Here is a 20429-nt window from a genome sequence, read left to right as displayed (position 1 = left end):
GGGCTAATGAGTCGCCAGCTGGGGCTGAAGCCTGGGTAAGCCCCAGTGTGGCGCCGCCACTGCGTGGCAGATGCCAGTACATAGTCTGATGCGAGTAGCCATCCGAGTCTCTCTAGCCTGCATGCACTGCTATGGGGATTCACATGCATAATGCAATAAAATGCTGCTGACCATCCAATTTGAATACAGATTCACGTCGAGGAAACGCTGCAGATTGGTGTGCAAGAAATTCCATGACGTGACTCTCACATCCGAATCTGCTCTCCCGGATGTGAACCTCATGTCCAGCACTAAGGCCTTGTTCACATTATAAAATCCAAGCGCTGAACGATTTATGGAGTGATTTTGTCAGCGCTTTCTCCAGCGATTTTCACTTAGAAAAGCTTTTGTGGAGCTATGTTTTTTTTCACATTCTGACGTCAGTCAGGAAGTGAACTCTTTGACCCGGAAATGAATAAATACAATGTATTAATCCATTTAAATGCTCGGGAAATTGGATTTCAAAGCGCTTTTTCAAACGCTTTGCAATTTCCCTATACTTTCTATTGAATCGCAAACGCTCAGAAAATGGTGCAGGAGAGGCGTTTGCAATTTGATAGAACGCTCATTGCTCATGTGAGAACACTTACATAGAGCAATATTGCACTAGCGCTTTTAAGGCGATTTTTAAAATCGCCAGCGCTAAAAAAACCCACAATCGCTCTTAGTGTGAACAAGCCCTAAAAGCCGCTGCTGCCGCGATCGTGCACGCATGCCTCCCCCCTCATGCACAAGCTCGGGCACCCACCCAATAGTGAGCAATGGCTGCCATAGCAACAGTTAGGGATGGTCGGACATGCCCATTCCCGATTTTCTGTTTTTTTCCATTTTCCGTCTTTGTGTTTTTTCGATATCTGAGGAGTATTTTATTAGTCATTTTTTTTCATCAGGGAATGCAAAAAAAATGAAAAAAGACATCGGAAAAACGGAAACTGGAAAAACATAAATCGGAATTCGAAAAAATGGAAACTCAGACTTGTGATTGTTCTGAAATTAAAATGTTTCTAAAAAAAACTGCATTCTCTGATTGGTCCAATGGGTTCAAATTCTGTGATTGGGCTAAAATTACCGAGTTGCGGTACATCGGATATCCGTGGAATTCATACAAATGAGCATCTCTCGCAGCAATCATTCATAAAGTTTGAAGAAAAAAGTTTTAAAAGGTTAGGGTTTTTTTTGCCTATTGTGAATTTAACCTCTACCTAACTAATTAACCTCTTGTGTCATCTATAATTAGCCTGATTGGTGGACACCTGTAATGGCTGCCACCCATAGCGATCAGCTACGCTTAGGGACCAAACACTGTACAGATGCATCCCTATGTTGTTGCCTAGCAATGCTTCTACTGTATACAGCACATGGGGTCCCCAAACTGTGCGCCCTAGCGATCGCAAACAATCGCTACAGACGCACAAGCTGCAGATAGCGGTACGCTACATGCCTAACTACTGATGAAACATGGCAGATATGGTATCATTTAACAGGAATGAGCCGAATAATGTATTTGGAGGTGTTTTAAACCTGTGGCACTTGTTATGTGAAAATTAGGAAGGGTGAAACATGAAAAACAATGTTGCATTTACGCCTAATTTTCCCAGATAAAATGCATAAAAAAACGAAAAAATTCTGGGTAAAATATATTACCAAAAGAAAGCCTATATCATACTGAAAAAAACAATATATGTATCACTTTAATGCCATAAGTAATAAAAAGTTATTGCAGTATCGGATCGTGACACAGTTGTCAGGAAACTCAAGGGTTAGAAACCCAGAAACCTGAAGTGGCTAAAGGGAACCCCAGGTGAGAGTGATATGGAGGCTGCCATATTTATTTCCTTTTAAACAATACCAGTTCCCTGGCAGCCTCCTGATCCTGTGTCTAAAAGTAACATGATGAATAAAATGTATAATGATTTCCAAGACACAAAAGGGGGAGAGAGCCCTGCCCTTGCGACCTTACAATCTAAAGGGAATGGGGGGAGACAAGAGGAGGGGTAGTATACGATAAAATATATAGAGGCAGTGTGTTTTAGGATACCTAGTAGGAGTGCAATTTGGTCTTAGGATAAAGGGAAGTGGCCTAGGGTAGCGCATATGCTTGTCGGAACAAATGAGTTTTTAGAGAGCTTTTAAAAGTAACAAATGTTGGCGAGTGACGGATGTGTTGTGGGAGGGGATTCCAGAGAAGGGGTGAAGCGCGTGCAAAATCTTGTAAGCGGGAATGTGAGGAGGTGATTCTAGAGGAGGACAACAGAAGATTGTGTGCAGATCTGAGATTGCGATTGGGTTTGTATCTGGAAATGAGTGATGATATGTACCGGGGAGAGAGATTGTGGAGAGCTTTGTAGGTTAGGGTTAGGAGTTTGAACTGGATCCTCTGGTTAATTGGCAGCCAGTGAAGAGCTTGACAGAGAGGGTCAGCTGAGGAAGATCGAGAAAAAAGATGAATGAGACGAGCAGCTGAGTTCAGTACCGACTGGAGCGGGGCCAGTTTGTTAGAAGGTAGTCCACAAAGTAGTACGTTGCAGTAGTCCAGACGAGAAATTATAAGAGCATGTATTAACATTTTGGTTGTGTCTTGAGTGAGAAAGGGACAGATGCGAGATATATTTTTGAGTTAGAGATGGCAGGAGCTGGTTATGGAGTTAAGATGAGGAATAAAAGAAAGAGAAGAGTCGAATATTACCCCCAAGCACCGTGCTTTGGGAACTGAAGTTATGGGAGTGTTATCAACATTTATAGTTACTTCAGGCAGAGAGGTGGCCAGAGACGGTGGAAAAATTATTAGTTCCGTTTTACTCATATTAAGTTTTAGGAAGCGAGAGGACATGAAGGAGGATATAGCAGACAAGCAGTCAGGAACACGTTTGAGGAGGGAGTTAAGGTCTGGGTCCGAGAGGTACAGTTGCGTATCGTCTGCATACAGGTGGTATTGAAACCCGAATGAGTTGATTAAGTCACCAAGACCATGCATGTAGATGGAAAAGAGGAGGGGACCAAGGACAGAGCCTTGAGGAACCCCGACAGACAAAGCATGAGGAGAAGAGATTTGATCTGAGTAGGAGACTGTGAAGGACCTTCCAGAGAGGTAGGAAGATAACCATGTGAGAGCAAGGCCCTTTATTCCTACATTTGAAAGTATTTGTAAGAGTAAGGTGTGGTCAACCGTATCAACTGCTGATAGGTATATGGAGGCTACCATGTTTATTTCCTTTTAAGCAATACCAGTTGCCTGGCAGCCCTGCTGATCCTCTGCCTCTAATACTATTAGCCATAGCCCCTGAACAGGCATGCAGCAGAACAGGTGTTTCAGACTTTAAAGTCAGATCTGACAAGACTAGCTGCATGCTTGTTTCTGGTGTTATTCAGATACTACTGCAGAGAAATAGACCAGCAGGGCTGTCAGGCAACTGGTATTGATTAAAAGGAAATAAATATGGCAGCCCCCGTATACCTCTTACTTCAGTTCCCCTTTAACTATGCATTCACTTTTTGTGGGAAGGGCTGCTGTAAAGGGAGCCTGCAGGTGCCACCAGGGGGAGCCCATGAGCAGGAAAGAGGTGAGAGAAGCTGGGCATGTGCAAAGGGAAATGGCAGTTAGGTTTTGGCAGTTGAAGGCTAGTGAGGGGGAGGAGCCTAGTAAGCTGTTGGGACTGAGTTGATGATGCAGCAAGAAATAAGCGTGATGTGAGAGGAAATAGAGCAGAGACAAAAAACAGAGACCAGCCATTGGTGAGACAGACGGAGCAAGGCAGAGGCACAGATGAAAAGAGCACCACTGAAAACTAAACCAAGGAAATGAAAGAGAGCTGCAGACAGAACAGGAGAGGAGAGAGACCTCTCACAGCTACAGGCCAGTAAAGAGCAATGATACTGGGGAGATAAGCCAGAAGAGAGGAATAAGAAGGAAGGACCAGTAAAGTAAAAGGCGCTAGTCTACTTTAGGGGACCCACCGCAAATCTCCATAGACACTTTCAGCTGGGCTGCAAAACGGAACAAATGGCTTCCGTTTGCTTGTTTAAACCCCCACAAGCCATATACCCATGGATAGGTAAGCATGCCCTGTAACGAATTGGAAGGTTTTCGGTAACAGAAAGTTTAAATTGGCCGTGTAGGAGCCACCAAACGGCCTAAATCTCGGTTAAGTCGCCCATCTTAATTCTGCTGTGCAGGTCTCTTTCTTCCTCCTCATTGGAGGGTTTGTTAGCTGGCACGCCCCCACCGAACAATCCCTCCAATGAGGAGGAAGAAACGACCTGCAGAGCAGAACCAAGATGGCCGACGGACCCGAAATTGCGGCCGTTCCGCGGCTCCTACACAGTCAGTTCAAACTTTTTTTTTTACCGAAATCCGCAAAATTCGTTGGAGGACATGTGTAGCTACCCAGGGATATAAGGCTTGTGGGGGTTTAAACAAGCAAACGGAAGCCATTTGTTCCGTTTTGCAGCCCAGCTGAAAGTGTCTATGGGGATTTGCGGTGGGTCCCCTAAAGTAGACTAGCGGCAAGTAAAAATTACCTGAGGGGTGACAGAAAACAGCAGAGACACGAAAGTGACACAGAGACAGTGGGACAGCAATGCATACAGGAGAGAGACAGAGAAACAAGTGACAGGATGAACCTCCTTAGCGGTAATCACAAGTTCAGCTTAGGTTGGAAAATACAAACTATAAGTGGTATCCCAGAGCTGAACTCATGGTAGCTGCTGGGAGGTCAGTGCAGAGCAGCGGGTGGTTTAAGTCACCTCCCAAGGGATCGCGACGTCGGCCACCATTCTTCTTCCTCTCCTCCAAGGCTCTGTTTCGCCCTGGTGAGATCGCCGGCTGTCATCATGACGACAGCCGGCATTCTCACTATAGGGTTACAGCGCCATCCGGAGGATAGAGGGAAAACTGCACTGCTGGATCCCAGGATTCCCAAGAATCACGCCAAGGGGGTTAAAGAAAAAGAAAAGACTGTAGTGCAGTGTCTGGAGAGATTGGGCTCGATTCACAAAAACGTGATAACTGCTATCACAGCAGTTATCATATGATCTGCAGCGCGCAAAGGTTTGCACGCATAAAGCATTACTCCGCATGATAAACAAATGTTTATTCTCTTATCTTCATTCGTTTTTCTTATCTTTTTCCATTCACCGCTATGAGAAATCGAACACGGAATCGATCGGGAGCAATATCGGACATGACGGATTTTATCTATTGGATCCATCTGTCGCACGAAAAAAATGCAACGTGTGTAACCAGCATGAGGTAAATTCTTGCAAGTTAATGCTAATAAACTGCATCACATATGCTTCTGAGACTAGACCTGATCCTGTCAGGCTAAAGATATATAATAGGCCTACCTATACTAATTCTGCTTAAAAAGAAATGTATGGATGCATTTTGTCACTGAACTTTTTATCCTTATGATTTAATACAAATATTTCTTAAAATGAACTTGGTGTCTGGAGGATTTCTTTACAGTTAAAGAGAACCTGAGGCGTGTTTGTCAAATCATATTAGGACACAGAGGCATGCTTTGTGTACAGTGACCAGCCTCTGAGGCAGGGAACACACTTGTCTTTCAGTTTTCTGCGTACGTTTTCTGCACACCAAGTGTGTTTCTATGCAGAAAAAATGCGTGCGTTTTTTCACAGCAGCTGATGTATTTGATACAGAAAACTGACAAAATGTGCAGAACCATGATGCAGAATATCAGTCTCTTTCTGCGTGCGAAAAATACATTAAGTGTGAACTAGACAAATGATTAACATATGTTCCCTGCCTCAATCCTTCTATTGTGCCTCCAGCCCCCCCCCCTCCCCGCTGGACTCTGCTGTACCCCCTTAAAAAAGTGCCAGGCTGGCGACAAGCAGATTGTTGCTGGCCTGCTATTTACCTCTGCCTGTCACTCATCGCCGTTCCCCTGCCTCCTGTATAGCGCGGCTCCCTGCCTGTGTGTGTCCTTTCCCTCCCCGGCTCTGTAAGCTTCCTCCAATCGGAAGCGGAGGCGGGGAGGGAAGGGATATACAGGAGGCGGGGAGCGGCAATGACTGACAGGCAGAGGTAAATAGCAGGCTAGCGACAATCTGCTTGTCGCTAGCCTGCTGCTTTTTTTAAGGGGGGTCAGCCGAGCCCGGGGGGCTGTAGGCCCAATAGAAGGGTGCATGTTTTCAGCTTCATGGCATGTCTGTGTCCCCCCACTGCCACGCTATAGCCTCCGAGATAAGCGACATTATTTGTCACTATCTCGGAGGGTAAACATGGGGGAGAGGGATTCCCTGTTTAAAACGCCCACCAGGGGCATTCCTGCAGGGTTTCCAGAGCTGCCCAGCAGCTCTCTCTCCCTGGCTGCGCCTTCTGCTGCTCCCTGCACGCTGGATGAGAGAATCAGTCTCTCCTTTCAGCATTGTGACCCAGAGGTCACGAAAGTGAAAGTGGGCTAGTGCAGCCCACAGGATCGGTGGGGAGCGGCAATTTTTGCGGCTACCTGATCCGCTCAGCCCCCCAGAAGGTAGCTTTTTAAATCTATGAGCCCACCTCGGGTCTCTTTAAAAGGAATCTAAATTGAGAAGGATATGGATTTTTCCTTTTAAAATTATACCAGTTGCCTGACTCTCCTGCTGATCCTGTGTCTCTAATACTTATAGCCACAGCCCCTCAACAAGCATGCAGATCAGGTGCTCTGACTGAAGTCAGACTGGATTAGCTGCATGCTTGTTTCAGGTGTGTGGTTCAGCCACTATTACAGCCAAAGAGATTAGCAGGACTGACAATCAACTGGTATTGTTTAAAAGGAAACATCCATATCCCTCTCAGTTAAAGCGGAACTGTAAAGGTATTTTAGTCACATACTTTCACTTACCTGGGGCTTCCCTAAGCCCCCAGCAGCCGCCCTGTCCCGCGCTGGTCCTGCCCGAGCCGCCGTTCTCCCGCCGCCAGCTCCGTTACATGCCGTAGACTTCTAAGTCGACGCCAGCGCGGCCCTGCCACGCGTATCTTTTCATCGCGTTCCCCTCTGCAATAGCAGGGACGCAAAGAAAGGATACGCGTGGCAGGGCTGAGCTGGCGTTGACTGAGAAGTCTACGGCACAGAACGGAGCTGGCGGCGAGAGAACGGCGGCTCAGGCAGGACCGGCGCGGGACAGGGCGGCTGCTGGGGGCTTAGGGAAGCCCCAGGTAAGTGAAAGTATGTGACTAAAATACCTTTACAGTTCCGCTTTAAGGTTCCCTTTAAAGTGTTTAAAATGTTACACTTTTAGCCCTATGGACATCATATGCATATCAGGTCCCCTGACTCAGGTTTTAGTGGATTAGCCATATGCCTGTTCCAGGGTTTTGACTCAGACACTACCTATGCCAGGAATGCCAGACAACTGGCATTGCTTACAAGAAAATAAACATGGCAGCCTTCATAATCACTTTCACCTTGGATTCTCTCACAACACTGCCCCAGTTCACCCCAATCGTTCTGGTCTATACAGAGCAAAAACAAAAGAAAAAGCAACAAAAAAGCAAAGTAGGAAGTGGAATGATATGTATCAGTACAGAAGCGTGTCTTGCGCAGGCTGGGCGGCAGGGGGCGCTCGCCAGCCCGTCTCCACTCTCCACACACCAGAACTGTAAACACAGAGGGACGCGCACGTGACTCCGCCTCGGGGTAGCGACCCCAGGTTCCTTTTCCCCGATTGGCCGCCTTCAGTCACATGATAGCTGCTGGTTACCATGCCGCTTCGTTCCTTCCTGACTCGTGCAGTGGCTCCGCCCCCGTGGCTTCCCGTCAGGCTCCAGCTGCTGGTCGCCATTTCCTCCGGAGCCTCGGATTATCGGACGCTCGGGTCTCCTGCTCGGACTGGCCCGGCACCCCCAGGCTGATGTGCGGCCGGAGCCGGGAGGAGGAGCAGCGACAGCAGCATGTTCCCGCACCCCTCCAGCCTGGGCCGCAGCCCTATGCTCCCCCCTCCTTCTCCTCACCACAGCGGGGAGCTGCTGAGCGCCGAGCGACTCCTGCACGCCAAGTGAGTCCTGCGCCCAACACACAGGCGGACAGCTGGCCCTGCCTGCTCTCCAGGGGAAGTGTGGTGTGTCCAGGGGGGAGGGGAGGGAGACATGTCTGTGCTGTGTAATTGCAGTTAATCTGTCACTGCTCTTACTAGAAGTAACAACGCAGCCAATTTCATTGCTTTGGGTCTGACAGAAAGGCCATTTCTTATCCCTGCTATAAAAACATGGTACTGGCAGTAGACTAATGCTGGGAATACATGGTTCGTTTTTGAGCCATTTAGATGGCTTGATAGATAATATCTGACATGTTTGATCTCCCTCCCGATCATTTCGCTGCTCGCAGAGGCGCCACTAGGGTTGGCGTCACCCGGTGCGGAAACTCATGGTGTCACCCCCTCCTAACCCATTAACCTCCAAACTTCACCAGGTAGTAACGTTGCTTCTTGTAGGGAGGTGTTAAAATGATCACCATGTGGCCCTGTTAGCCTCCTCTGTTATAAGCTCAACAAGGAGCAGCCAGAAGGGAGTAGAGCAGGAGAGAGACGTCAGTATTTACATAGCCTTCTCCACTCTCCCTTAGCCTGGAGCTTGGTGTCACCCCCTCTGCTCGTGACACCTGGTGCGGTCCGCACCTACCGCACCCCCCTAGTGACGCTACTGGCTGCTCGATTCCACATTATACACAATGGAAAAATATTAGAAAAACGAGCGGAAGATAAGATAATCGCCTGCGGAATCGAGCAAGGAATCGATTGAGTCGGAGAATCGAGCGGCAAAATCGAGCCATGTATGCCCAGCATTAATATGCTGGGGATACACGGGTCGATTCTGCGCCCGATCGTTTCTCTTATCTTCCACTTGTTTTTTTTTTCTTATCTTTTTTTCAATTCACTTCAATGAGAAATCGAGCAGCAACATGATCGAACAGTGATCGGATATGCTGGAAATTATCAATTGAGCCATCGTAATGGCTCAAAATCGAGCAATATATCCCAGCATAAGATCTGGGGTCAGTGTCACGGGCCAAAAAAACATGTTTACTATAACAGAAGTTTTATTATATCAGAGTTTACTATACGAGCCTTAGCTCCCATAGACTCTTATAATAGAGATTGGCTGGGACCTTGAGCGGTAGTGTACTATACCTGAATGTTTACTATATCAGAGTTTATTATAAGGAGATTATACTGTAACTTCATCAACTGTACACATATGTTGAAGCTATTGGATCACTTCTGAGTATTTGTATTGTAGATGTAGGATAGAAATAGAGATGTAGGAATTACAGCTTTGTCCTGTCTTGCTGTAAGTTTCATTTCTTGCATTGTTAATTAATAATGTTATGTTAGTCTTTCTAGAATGCTGATGACTGGAAATGCTCTGCCTATGCCTCCAATGTCCCCAGCATCATGGTCATATGGAAACCCTAGTCCCTTGGTCAGCCCTGCCTCGTCTCCTCCATTCCAAAACAGGAAGTGAGTGTTTCTTTACAGCTTATTTTATGTAAATTGAATTGTTTTAATGTTTGTGGAATATTTTGTTTGGGAAATCCTAGTTGGGAAGCTTACACTAGCAATACTGTAGGGTGCTTTTCTGTAATGGCTTGATGTTATTTAAGGTGCAGTGTTACACTACAGTGTGCAGGATAGCTGCTGTTTGATACTGCCAGTAATGGATTGCAGTGCAGTGGATACATTACTGCATATGTTTCTTTGTGCTACGCCATTCAGGTTAATGAATGAGGTCAGTGTAATGGCAAATAGCAATACAGATGGCTGAGTATTGCTGTGCAGGGACCACAGGCATCCTTTAAAAAGGACCTGAACGTCCTCTCTGCTCTAAAATATAAGCAACAGCAAAATAACCTTTAAATTAAAAATAGCTGATACATATCCTGCAATAAATCTGTAGTGTCTACTTACTGCTTTCATGGAAGCAGACATGGGGTTAGCATCCTGTGTGGTCACATTACACTTCTAATTAGTTACAAATGAGTGGAAATTAGACAGGCTATTCTCTCGAAATACATAGAGGGCATTTCTCTGTTTTCCTTTTGTCCTGTGCAAGAGTTCAGGTCCATTTTAGGGCAAAATGGTTGGGGGCCGACTCTGAGGAAAATCTTCTGTAGTGTCCCTCACCCAACATAGCATGGTTATTTATAAGTCCGACCTTCATCCAGTCTCCAGCATTATGTACTGCGCAAACACAGTATTCTGCTCAAAGCATCAGAGACAGTGGATCCATTGACAAACATGAAAATAGATCCTATACTTAATATAGAATGTATCAACTGGTCCATTTATCCACTGCTCTCCGATGCGTAAAACGGACTGTGAACCCAGCGTTAGTGTGACTGAGCCCTGAAGAAGGCTGACCTGCCATTTCTCTTACTTGATTCGTTCCTTTGGTGTCAACTGGGACAGCCAGATACAGGCTAGGAGTGGGTAGACAGGGCATGGGAATTTGAAAAATATATATACTTGGTTAGGTGTAAACCTGCATTCCTGGCATAAAGATTGCTATGATAGTTTGCCTTGTGTCAGTGACTTTCAGTGAAAGCCGCCGGATTACTGACGCCACTCCCCTCCCGGCAATGACCATGGCATCTCAGACACTTTGATCGGTGAAGGGGAACTGTGTTCCCCTTCACCGATCAGTGTACTACAACACTGTCACAGGGGGAGGTTGTGGGTGTGCGCATTAAAACTCAAAGACAAATATCTACATCCCTGCAATGGGAACAGTCTTCTCACAGGGCGTAGATATATAGTACCGCAAACATGGCTAGTGGTTAAATATACACAATTTTCACTAGGGGCCAAAGAGTGGCGTGTAAGTGACATAACGCGGGGTGATTGAGAACAATGCTGTCGGCCAAATCAATCCACCAGGTTGATTGCTGGCCGACACATTGGAGGCTGCTGTAATAATACATAAATAGTTACCTGAACTCTTCAAATATTTAGGTTAAGAGGGTATAACACTGTTACTTTATAAACTATGGGCTTGTAATTAGGGATGGACCTACCTTTATCTCCAGATAAAATATTGGCGCCATACATTGTGATAGGGACATAATTTAAACGGTGTAATAACCGGCACAAATGGGCAAATACATTTCATGGATTTTAATTATAGTAGCATGCATTATTTAAAAACTATAATGGCGAAAACTGAAAAATGATTTTTTTTCCCCACATTTTTCCTATTTTCCCATTAAAACACATTTAGGCCTCTTTCACACCAGGACGTTGCGTTAGAGGGGACGTTAAGGTCGCATAACGTGCCCCTAACGCAATGCCTGGTGGTGTTGGAGCAGGGCGCTACCAAGAGCCGCGTTACAAGCAGCTCTTGGTGCGCCTGCTCTGTCGGAGGCACTGCGGAGACCACGTGAGCGGAGCTCTCCGTATCACGTGGTCCCGCCAGCCAATCCACGGCCGCTCCAGGATGTAAACACTGCAAGTGCAGTGAATAATTAGCCATGTGCCTGGCTACGTAGCGGCCTCTCCCCGCCTCCTCTCCGCCCTTAAAATGAAAAAAAAAACCCTACTGAGCATGTGCAAACCGTCTAACGCGGCTTAGCCGCGTGTAAAGTACTGCATGCAGTACGGTATGTAGACGTGCTGCGTTACAATGTAACACAACGTGGGCACTGTGAACAGCCCATTGATTTTTCATTGCTGTGCATTGGGGTGCGTTACAGGCTGCTCTAACGTGCGCCTGTAACGTCCCACTGTGAAACCAGTCTTAGAATAAAATCATTTTTGGCATAATGTCCCACCTAAAGAAAGCCTAATTGGTGGCGAAAAAAACAAGATATAGTTCATTTCATTGTGATAAGTAATGATAAAGTTATAGATGAATGAATGGAAGGAGCGCTGAAAGGTGAAAATTGCTCTGGTGCTCCAGGGGTAAAACTCCTCAGTTGTGAAGTGGTTAAAGGACACAGAAAGCGAAAATAAACTGATTAAATGATTGTATCTATCTTCCTTCACCTAAAAATGACTTTTTAAGATATCCCACAGTTTTATTTTATGTTTTAATCTACTTTTTAAGTTTTAATTGTTTTTTATTGTTTTTGCTCAATGACACATTCATTGAAGTATACCAGAGCTAAAATCTATGAACTATTGGGTTCTGGTTGAACTCGATGGAGGTATGTGTTTATTAAACCCAAATAACTATGTAACTATGACCCTTTTTATCTCTTTCCTGCTCTCAGAAGCCATTTTCTGCTAGGAAAGTGTTTTATAGTTGGAATTTCTTGTCAGTGAGGGTCACACTGTAGTCACTTCCTATCTGAGTCAGCCACTTACATACCTGATATTTAAAGGGGAACTTCAGCCTAAAAACATACTGTCATCAAGTCACATTAGTTATGCTAATTAGAATAGATAAGTAATATAATCTCTTACCCACCCATCTTTGTCATGGGGGCAGCCATGGTTTTGGTTGAAAGGAGGTGACAAGGAGCAGGCGACACAGTTCCAACTGTCCTGTGTCCTGATTACCCCTCCCAGCTGCACGTGCTAGGCTTCAAATGTCAAATTCAAAATGTAAAAAAAAAAAATTGCCCGAAACAGCAGAACGAGAACAACAAAATCAGAAATCCCATCATGCTTTGCACAGCATCAGGGGAAAAAAGCCCGGGCAGTTTTCCTCTGTGCAGCTAAAAATAAGGCTTGTATAAGAGAAACAAAGTTCTGATGCTGTGAAACTGTTAAAGAAACACCAGGCCTTTTTAGTGCCGCTGAGTCGATTTTTAGTCTGGAGGTTCACTTTAACTCTTTCAGGCAGAAAAAGAACGCAGCCTAATTATTAGTGTGCTTGTCACTGTACATACCCATGTCTATCTCATCATGTCACACGTCACTTCAAGTATCCTTTAAGCCCCATCTACGCCATAAAAATTTTTTTCGATTTGATTCCTATTCAATCCAACATGTCCGATCGGGATTCGATTCAATTTGCCATTGTTTTGCAATGGCAAAAGAAATCGGACAAAAAATTGTATGGTGTAGATGGGGCTTTAGCGGTAATCCCAAGACAGGTTCGGGATGGAAAAATGTATCTTAGAGTGGTAATCCCGTGCCTAAGTGAGTTATATGCAGGAGCTTCTACAGAGCTCTCTGTGTGGTATGTTTTTTTTTTTCTTGTTTTTAGGGTCTAAAAAGCTTGTGGAAAAATTGCATGGCTTTTAGACTAAATCTGAAAAGAATCATAACGCCAGAGAGGTTAAGTGCATTGGCAGCTTGATATTGTGACATCAGAACATTAGTAGCAAAGAAAAGTGTCTCTATAATAACATTGCATAAATTCTCTAATGCTGGATGGAAACACACGATACCTTTTTCCTGTTCGATTCTCCGCTCAATCTTTTTTTCCACTCGATGCCGCTATCGACGCACTCCCGACCCGCCAGCGATCTAGAAAAATCTTCCGCACGGACGGATCGACGGGAACGATCGATTTCGGACGGAAATCGATCATTCTGTCAGCGGTGTGCGTGGCGATTTCACAGCCGATTCGATCACTGTGATTGTATCGGCGGGAAAATCGTTAGGTGTATGGGCCCCTTAGGGCAAGCTGAGCTAAAGGCTCTTTCAACTTTCCAGGAGTAAAAATGTAATCTAAATCTGTCTCTGATGCTTGGAATACACGGCTCGATTCTGAGCCATTAAGATGACTCGATAGATCATTTCAGACATGTCTGATCCCCATTCGATCATCTTGCCGCTCGATTCATCATTGAAGTGAATTGAAAAAAAGATAAGAAAAGCGAGCGGACAAAACGATTGGGCGCAGAATCGAGCAGTGTATTCCCAGCATGACTGTTTCTTTGATGTATAAATGCTCCAGAAAGCAGTGACCAAATTGGTGTGGAGCTCAGATAAGCCTTTGCATCAAAGTCTGCTAAGTACACACCATACAACTTTCTGTTGGATTTACCTGCCAGGTAGATTTTTTTTCCATCATGTTGTTGGAACATATTTACCGCTCGATTTCTCCTAAAAGTGAATGGAAAAAGAGAAGAAAAACAAGAGGAATATTAGACAATCATGCGGCAAAATCGATCGAGCAGAGAATCGAGCTGAAAAACGCATTGTGTATTCCCAGCATAACAGAAAATTGTATATGTTCCCAGCATTAAAGTGGACCTGAACTCTCGCACAGGACACAAGGAAAACATAACTGCGCCCTGTATGTATTTGAAGCGTTTAGCCTGTGTAATTCCCCTCATTTGTGTCTAAACACTAGTTGTATTTTGATCCTCCCCTGTGTCACATGACTGCCTATGGCAGATAAGCCCATTTGAAAGCACAGGCTGTAAACAATAATGTCTGCTTCCATGAAACAGGAAGTAGAAACTGTGCAGATTTTTTTCAGGATTTGTCACAGTTGTAACGAAGATGTTTTTTGTTTAAAGGTTATTATGCTGTTGTATCTTTTAGAGTAGAGAGGAGTTCTGAGTTCAGGTCCACTTTAACTCTTGTACTGGAAACAATATCTGTCCTGCTATTGTTATATTTTTTTTAGCTGTACTACACATACAAATCATTATATCGTAAGTCTATTTTCACTTCAGATTCCATTTAAAGGACTTCCAAGGTGACAAGTGACATGAGATACATGTGTATGTACAGTGCCAAGCGCATAAATAAATATGTTGTGGTTTAGTTTTTTCTCTCTCTGCCTGAAAGCGTTACAAATCAGGTATGCAACTGACACTCTGTCTGGGTTGGGACCGGCTCTGACTATAGCGTAACCCTGACTAATAAGGAATATATATATATATATATATATATATATATATATATATATATATATATATATATATATATATATATATATATATATATATATATATATATATATATATATATATATATATATATATATATATATATATATATATATATATATATATATATATATATATATATATATATATATATATATATATATATATATATATATATATATATTTTATTATTATTATTATTATCTCTGACATACTTCAATGAATGTGTCCTTGAGAAGAGGCCATGAAACAGTAAAAACTTAGAAAGTAGATTTAAATCTAAAATAAAACTGGGATAGCTAAAAAAAAGGGTCATTTTTAGGAGGAGGAGAATAGATACAATAGTTTATCTCATTAGTTTATTTTCACCTCGGATGTCCTTTAAGCCATATTAGGAGTTCAGTAGTCAGGGAACTGAGGCCACATACACACATCAGACCATGGTCTTTGGAAAATGAAAGACCACAGACCAATTTTACCCCCTTCCATGTAGTATGAGAGCCATACCTTCACAGTCTATTCTATGGAGCTAAACTCCCCATCAGAAAAAAATCTTTGCAAGATGCTGCACACAAAGATGCTGTAGACATTCAAAAGATCAGTATCTGCAAAATATCTGTTCCTGCAAAAGATCCGTTCCTGCAAAATGCATTCATAGTCTGATATCTGCAGATCATCCTACACACCTTGTTTAACAGACATTCATCTGCAGATCAGATCCACCAGGATGGATTTTCAGATCTGCAGATGATTGTCTGATCTGCAGATGAATGTCAGTTAAACAAGGTGTGTATGATGATCTGCAGATCTCAGACAATGAATGCAATTTGCAGGGACGGATCTTTGGCAGGAACAGATCTATCTTTTGCAGATACTGATCTTTTGTGTCTGTACAGCATCTGTGTGTGCAGCATCTTACAAAGATTTTTTTTCTGATGGGGAGTTCAGCTCCATAGAAAAGACTGTGAAAGGTATGGCTCTCATACTACATGAAGGGTGGTAAGATTGGTCTGTGATCTTTCATTTTCCAAAGACTATAGTCTGATGTGTGTATGAGCCTTGACCGTGTCTTAAAATTGAGTTGACTGACTTTGTTTAAGCTTTGCTGTCTTGTGCCTGTTGACATATGTTTTTATTTGTGCAGTAAGATTTTCTGTCAGTGCTGTGGCTTGTTGCCTGCCACAGACAAGCACTGGCTTTCTTCTCCTACTGGGTAAAAAGCTAGATGCAAAGGGTCTCATCTGTAAGCACTGAAAAAAGGGTCTCATCTGTAAGCACTGAACGACTTGCGTCCTTGGAGTATGCATATGCAGCAGAGCTGCGTCTCAGAGGGGTTGTTAGGCCAGGTTGTTAAAAATAGCTTTACAACAAAAGCGAGAAACACAGAGAAGTTAAAAAAACAACTTACTAAGAAAAGAAAACCTGTAGTGAGAGGCATATGGCCATTAAAAAAAAAAAAAAAAAAAAACAACGCTGCTTGTTTAAGTATTTGACCACTGTCTCTAATACAGTCTTGGCTCAGAGACCAAGAACACATATGCTGATCAGGTGTTCTGTCTCAGCTGGCTGCATGCTTGTGGCAAGTATAATGGTATCCATACTCAAGGTCTGAATAGTTATAAAAGGCACACGCACACTCCCTGTGGCATAACAAGTTGAAAGTCAACCTAAAGAGGAGCAGGAAAAACACTCTCTCACACTCTCTCTCTCTCACACTCTCTCTCTCTCTCTCTCTCTCTCTCTCTCTCTCTCTCTCTCTCTCTCTCTCTCTCTCTCTCTCTCTCTCTCTCTCTCTCTCTCTCTCTCTCTCTCTCTCTCTCTCTCTCTCTCTCTCTCTCTCTCTCTCTCTCTCTCTCTCTCTCTCTCTCTCTCTCCCCTCCCCCCCCCCCCCCCCCCCCTTGCCCAGAAAGTCCTCCAGTCAAGGGCCAACTGCGCATGCCTGGCTGCGCAAGTGCTCCCATCACCGGAAGTGTCTGCGCAGTACACTCCCAGCGACGGGAGCATGCACGGCCCTTGACTGCGCCGACTGGAGGATATTCCGGGGGCAGTAGCAGACGAACCAGGAGGCGGCGGACGGCGCAGGGGTAGCTATAAGTTTGGAGGAAGCCCTTTAAAGAGACTCCGTAACAAAAATTACATCCTGTTTTTTTATCATCCTACAAGTTCCAAAAGCTATTCTAATGTGTTCTGGCTTACTGCAGCACTTTCCACTATCACAGTCTCTGTAATAAATCAACTAATCTCTCTCTTGTCAGACTTGTCAGCCTGTGTCTGGAAGGCTGCCAAGTTTTTCAGTGTTGTGGTTCTGTGATGCATCTCCCCTTTCCTGGCCCCTCTCTGCACACTGCCTGTGTATAATGATCTCTTGAGATACAAAAGGAAGGCTGTATACAGCCTGCTTGTGTAGGGATGTATTTTCTATGTGTGGACATACTGTACATCAACCTACTTCCTGTTTTGGTGGCCATTTTGTTTGTTTATAAACAAACTTTTTAAAACTGTTTTTAACCACTTTTAATGCGGCGAGGAGCGGCGAAATTGTGAAAGAGGGTAATAGGAGATGTCCCCTAACGCACTGGTATGTTTACTTTTGTGCGATTTTAACAATACAGATTCTCTTTAAAGAGAACCCGAGCTGGGGTTTGAACATTGTGATCTGCATAGTGAGGCTGGATCTGCCTATACAGCCCAGCCTCTGTTGGTATTCCAAACCCCCTAAGGTCCTACTGCACTCTGCAATCCCTGATAAATCACAGCCGTGTCAATAAAGAGGAGGCAGACAGTATTTCTGGTGTCTTTAATAATTACAGGTAGCTGCAGCCATTGTCAAACAAGTGAAAAGCAGGAAAAAGCCTGGTCTTATGCTGAGTACACACAATGCATTTTCCCATCTGATCACCGGGTAATCTGACAGGAAGTTGCATCGTGTGTACATGTCCAAACCGCTCCCGATAGATAACAGGATTTATTTTTCCCATGATAACTGTATAGGTAGAAAAAACGTTTTGTAAAAAAAACACCTTTTAATGGCTAACTGATAGTTAACATTAAAAGGTATTTTTTACAAAAAAAAAAATGTCTACCTATATAATTTGTCTACCTATATAATTTGTTTGTACAGAAACTTTTTTGCTACTATTACCATAACTGTAAAATCGATCACATTGTTGAGCGGGAGCAGATCAGACATGACAGAATTCACAATCTCTTTTTCTCTCACCAAATTGCATCTTGGGGATTTGGGAATCTCTGCTGTGATACCACAACAAGCATTCACGGGCTGCATGATGATTAGCAGGTGGTGGCGGTGTGGCTCTCTCTCGCTCTCGCTCTCTCTCGCTCTCTCTCGCTCTCTCGCTCTCTCGCTCTCTCGCTCTCTCTCTCTCTCTCTCTCTCTCTCTCTCTCTCTCTCTCTCTCTCTCTCTCTCTCTCTCTCTCTCTCTCTCTCTCTCTCCCCCCCCCCCCCCCCCTTCCCCTCTCTCTCTCTCCCCCCCCCCTTCCCCTCTCTCTCTCTCTCTCTCTCCCCCCCCCCCCCTTCCCCTCTCTCTCTCTCTCTCTCTCTCCCCTAGAGCGTTTGTTTTGGGTTTTTTTGCATTTAGGGAGCACTTTAAATCGCTAGTGGTTTCCCTAAACGCTCTGCCAATGTAAATAAATGTAACAAATTCCAAAGCAGCGATTGCGATTAGCAAAATCGCAATCGCAGGACATGCAGCATTTTGGGAGCGTTTGCGGTTTAATGTAAAGTATTGAAGCGGTGGCAAATCACTCATGAATCGCTACACATATCGATTTGAGTGTGATTGCAAGCTGTAATAAAATTCTGATTCATTGAAAGGACCAATCCAGAATTAAAATCGCAAATCGCTACACAATCGCTGGCAAAAAGCTTACACTTTTTAAAATCTCTCCCAAAAGCGCGGGAAAACGCTCATGAAATCGCTTACAAAACTCTGAATAAAGACGCTAGCGATTGCGATAGCGTTTTGCGATTTGTAGTGGGTTCCAGGCCTCAGAGTGTGTACTTCCTGAATGTGTGCTCACCCTCCAGAAGCATGCCAGCCAGGCAACTGACATTTTTCTATTAAAGGGAATGTCCAAGCAAAATAAAAAAAATAGTTTCACTTACCTGAGGCTTCTACCAGCCCCATGCAGCCATCCTGTGCCCTCGTAGTCACTCACTGCTGCTCCAGTCCCCCTCTGGCAGCTTGCCGACCTCGGAGGTCGGCAGGTCGCATTGCGTACATTTTTACGCATTCCCGCTAGTGCAGGAACATTAACAAATACATTTTTACGCATTACTGGTTCAATGCGTAAAAATGTACGCATTGAACCAGTAACGCGTAAAAATGTATTTGTTAATGTTCCTGCACTGGCGGGAATGCGTAAAAATGTACGCAATGCGACCCGCCGACCTCCGAGGTCGGCAAGCTGCCAGCGGGGGACTGGAGCAGCAGTGAGTGACTACGAGGGCACAGGATGGCTGCATGGGGCTGGTAGAAGCCCCAGGTAAGTGAAACTCATTTTTTTATTCTGCTTGAACCTTCCCTTTAAGTGAGTAAAGAATGATGGTCTCCATAGTCCTTGTACTTCAGATTTCTTTTTAATAAGCAGTTATTGCTGTTTATTTGAAATGTAAAGATGTGCAAAGTGAATTTAGGTTCTTTTTTGCCCAGATTACCATTTTTACTTAGACAAATTCTGCATTTTGAGTCCCTTTTACGGTAAGCCCTTCAAAGGTTCTGTCTTCTTCACTGTGTAATGAATGGTTAGGCTGTGCACCTCTCATTATACTGTATAGGGTTTATAACTGTAGGTTTTGATTTTGTAAATGATAAATTGTGTAATGTCTTTCACTGGCCACAAATCACTGCAGTCTGCTCTTCTATAAAGTCACCGTTTCCTTGTACAGCTGTTGCTGGTGGTGGTTTTCGCAATACAGCAGATTACAACATTTCATGTTTCCTCTTTCTCTCTCTCTCTCTCTCTTATCGGCAGGAGGAGAAGCGATGAGGGCAACGGGCAGTTTGACGTGAAGAGACAAAGGTTTCAGTCCCCTCAGCAGTCCACACCTGTCATTCACCGTGCTGTGCCTTTAAGAAATGATCGCCACCATTACTTTGCAGGGACTTCTGGACTTCCACTTCCTCCCCTGGCTTCACCCCCACCACCCCCACCCCATGAATTAAACGGGCAAGTTCCAACTGCTGGAGATTCCTGGTTGTTTGACCAGACAGAAACCACTTTGCCTGTTGCTAAAGACAAGGTATTGATGAGACGGCCCCTTTGCTTTTTATTGCTTTAACCCTTTAGCAGCAGATTTATTTAGAGGATTGCATTTGCTCCAGGCCAATTTATTTTGGCACTTTTTTTTTCTTATTTGTTACATGTCCCTTCTTCTAATTAGTACTGCTGTAATGTGTATTGATGGCTACTTGTTACTAGGGGACAGTGTGAAACAATAACAGGGAAGTTCTGCTTTGTTTCTATATTTTCTGCTAGAGAGATCAACACATTTCAAGAATTTACAACAGGACGAGTGTATTGCAGTGACAATGATTTGCAGCCCGTGTAAATGCAAATGACATGCTAGTCCTGAGCAGGCCA

The 20429-nt window shown here is 44.2% G+C and overlaps 1 protein-coding gene across 2 annotated transcripts in view; it reads left to right on the top strand.

The window, feature by feature from the left end:
• The first annotated feature begins 4504 nt into the window (after positions 1-4504).
• The window catches only part of TENT2 (terminal nucleotidyltransferase 2), a 44221-nt gene continuing 28296 nt past the window's right edge, over positions 4505-20429 (top strand). Inside the window, exons 1-3 of one of the 2 annotated variants that reach the window (XM_068250171.1) lie at positions 4505-5287; positions 9373-9498; positions 19821-20088. In XM_068250171.1, coding sequence (XP_068106272.1) covers positions 5178-5287; positions 9373-9498; positions 19821-20088 — 504 coding nt within the window. In that variant the 5' untranslated portion in view covers positions 4505-5177. Of the gene's footprint in view, positions 5288-7764; positions 8038-9372; positions 9499-19820; positions 20089-20429 lie in introns of those variants that run through there. The other variant, XM_068250179.1, reaches the window with a different exon arrangement.

The sequence above is a fragment of the Hyperolius riggenbachi genome, chromosome 1, assembly GCF_040937935.1.
Source record: "Hyperolius riggenbachi isolate aHypRig1 chromosome 1, aHypRig1.pri, whole genome shotgun sequence".
Taxonomy (NCBI): Eukaryota; Metazoa; Chordata; class Amphibia; order Anura; family Hyperoliidae; genus Hyperolius; species Hyperolius riggenbachi.
The sequence above is the reverse complement of the archived record's forward strand: the minus strand, read 5'-3'. Positions and strand labels throughout refer to the sequence as shown.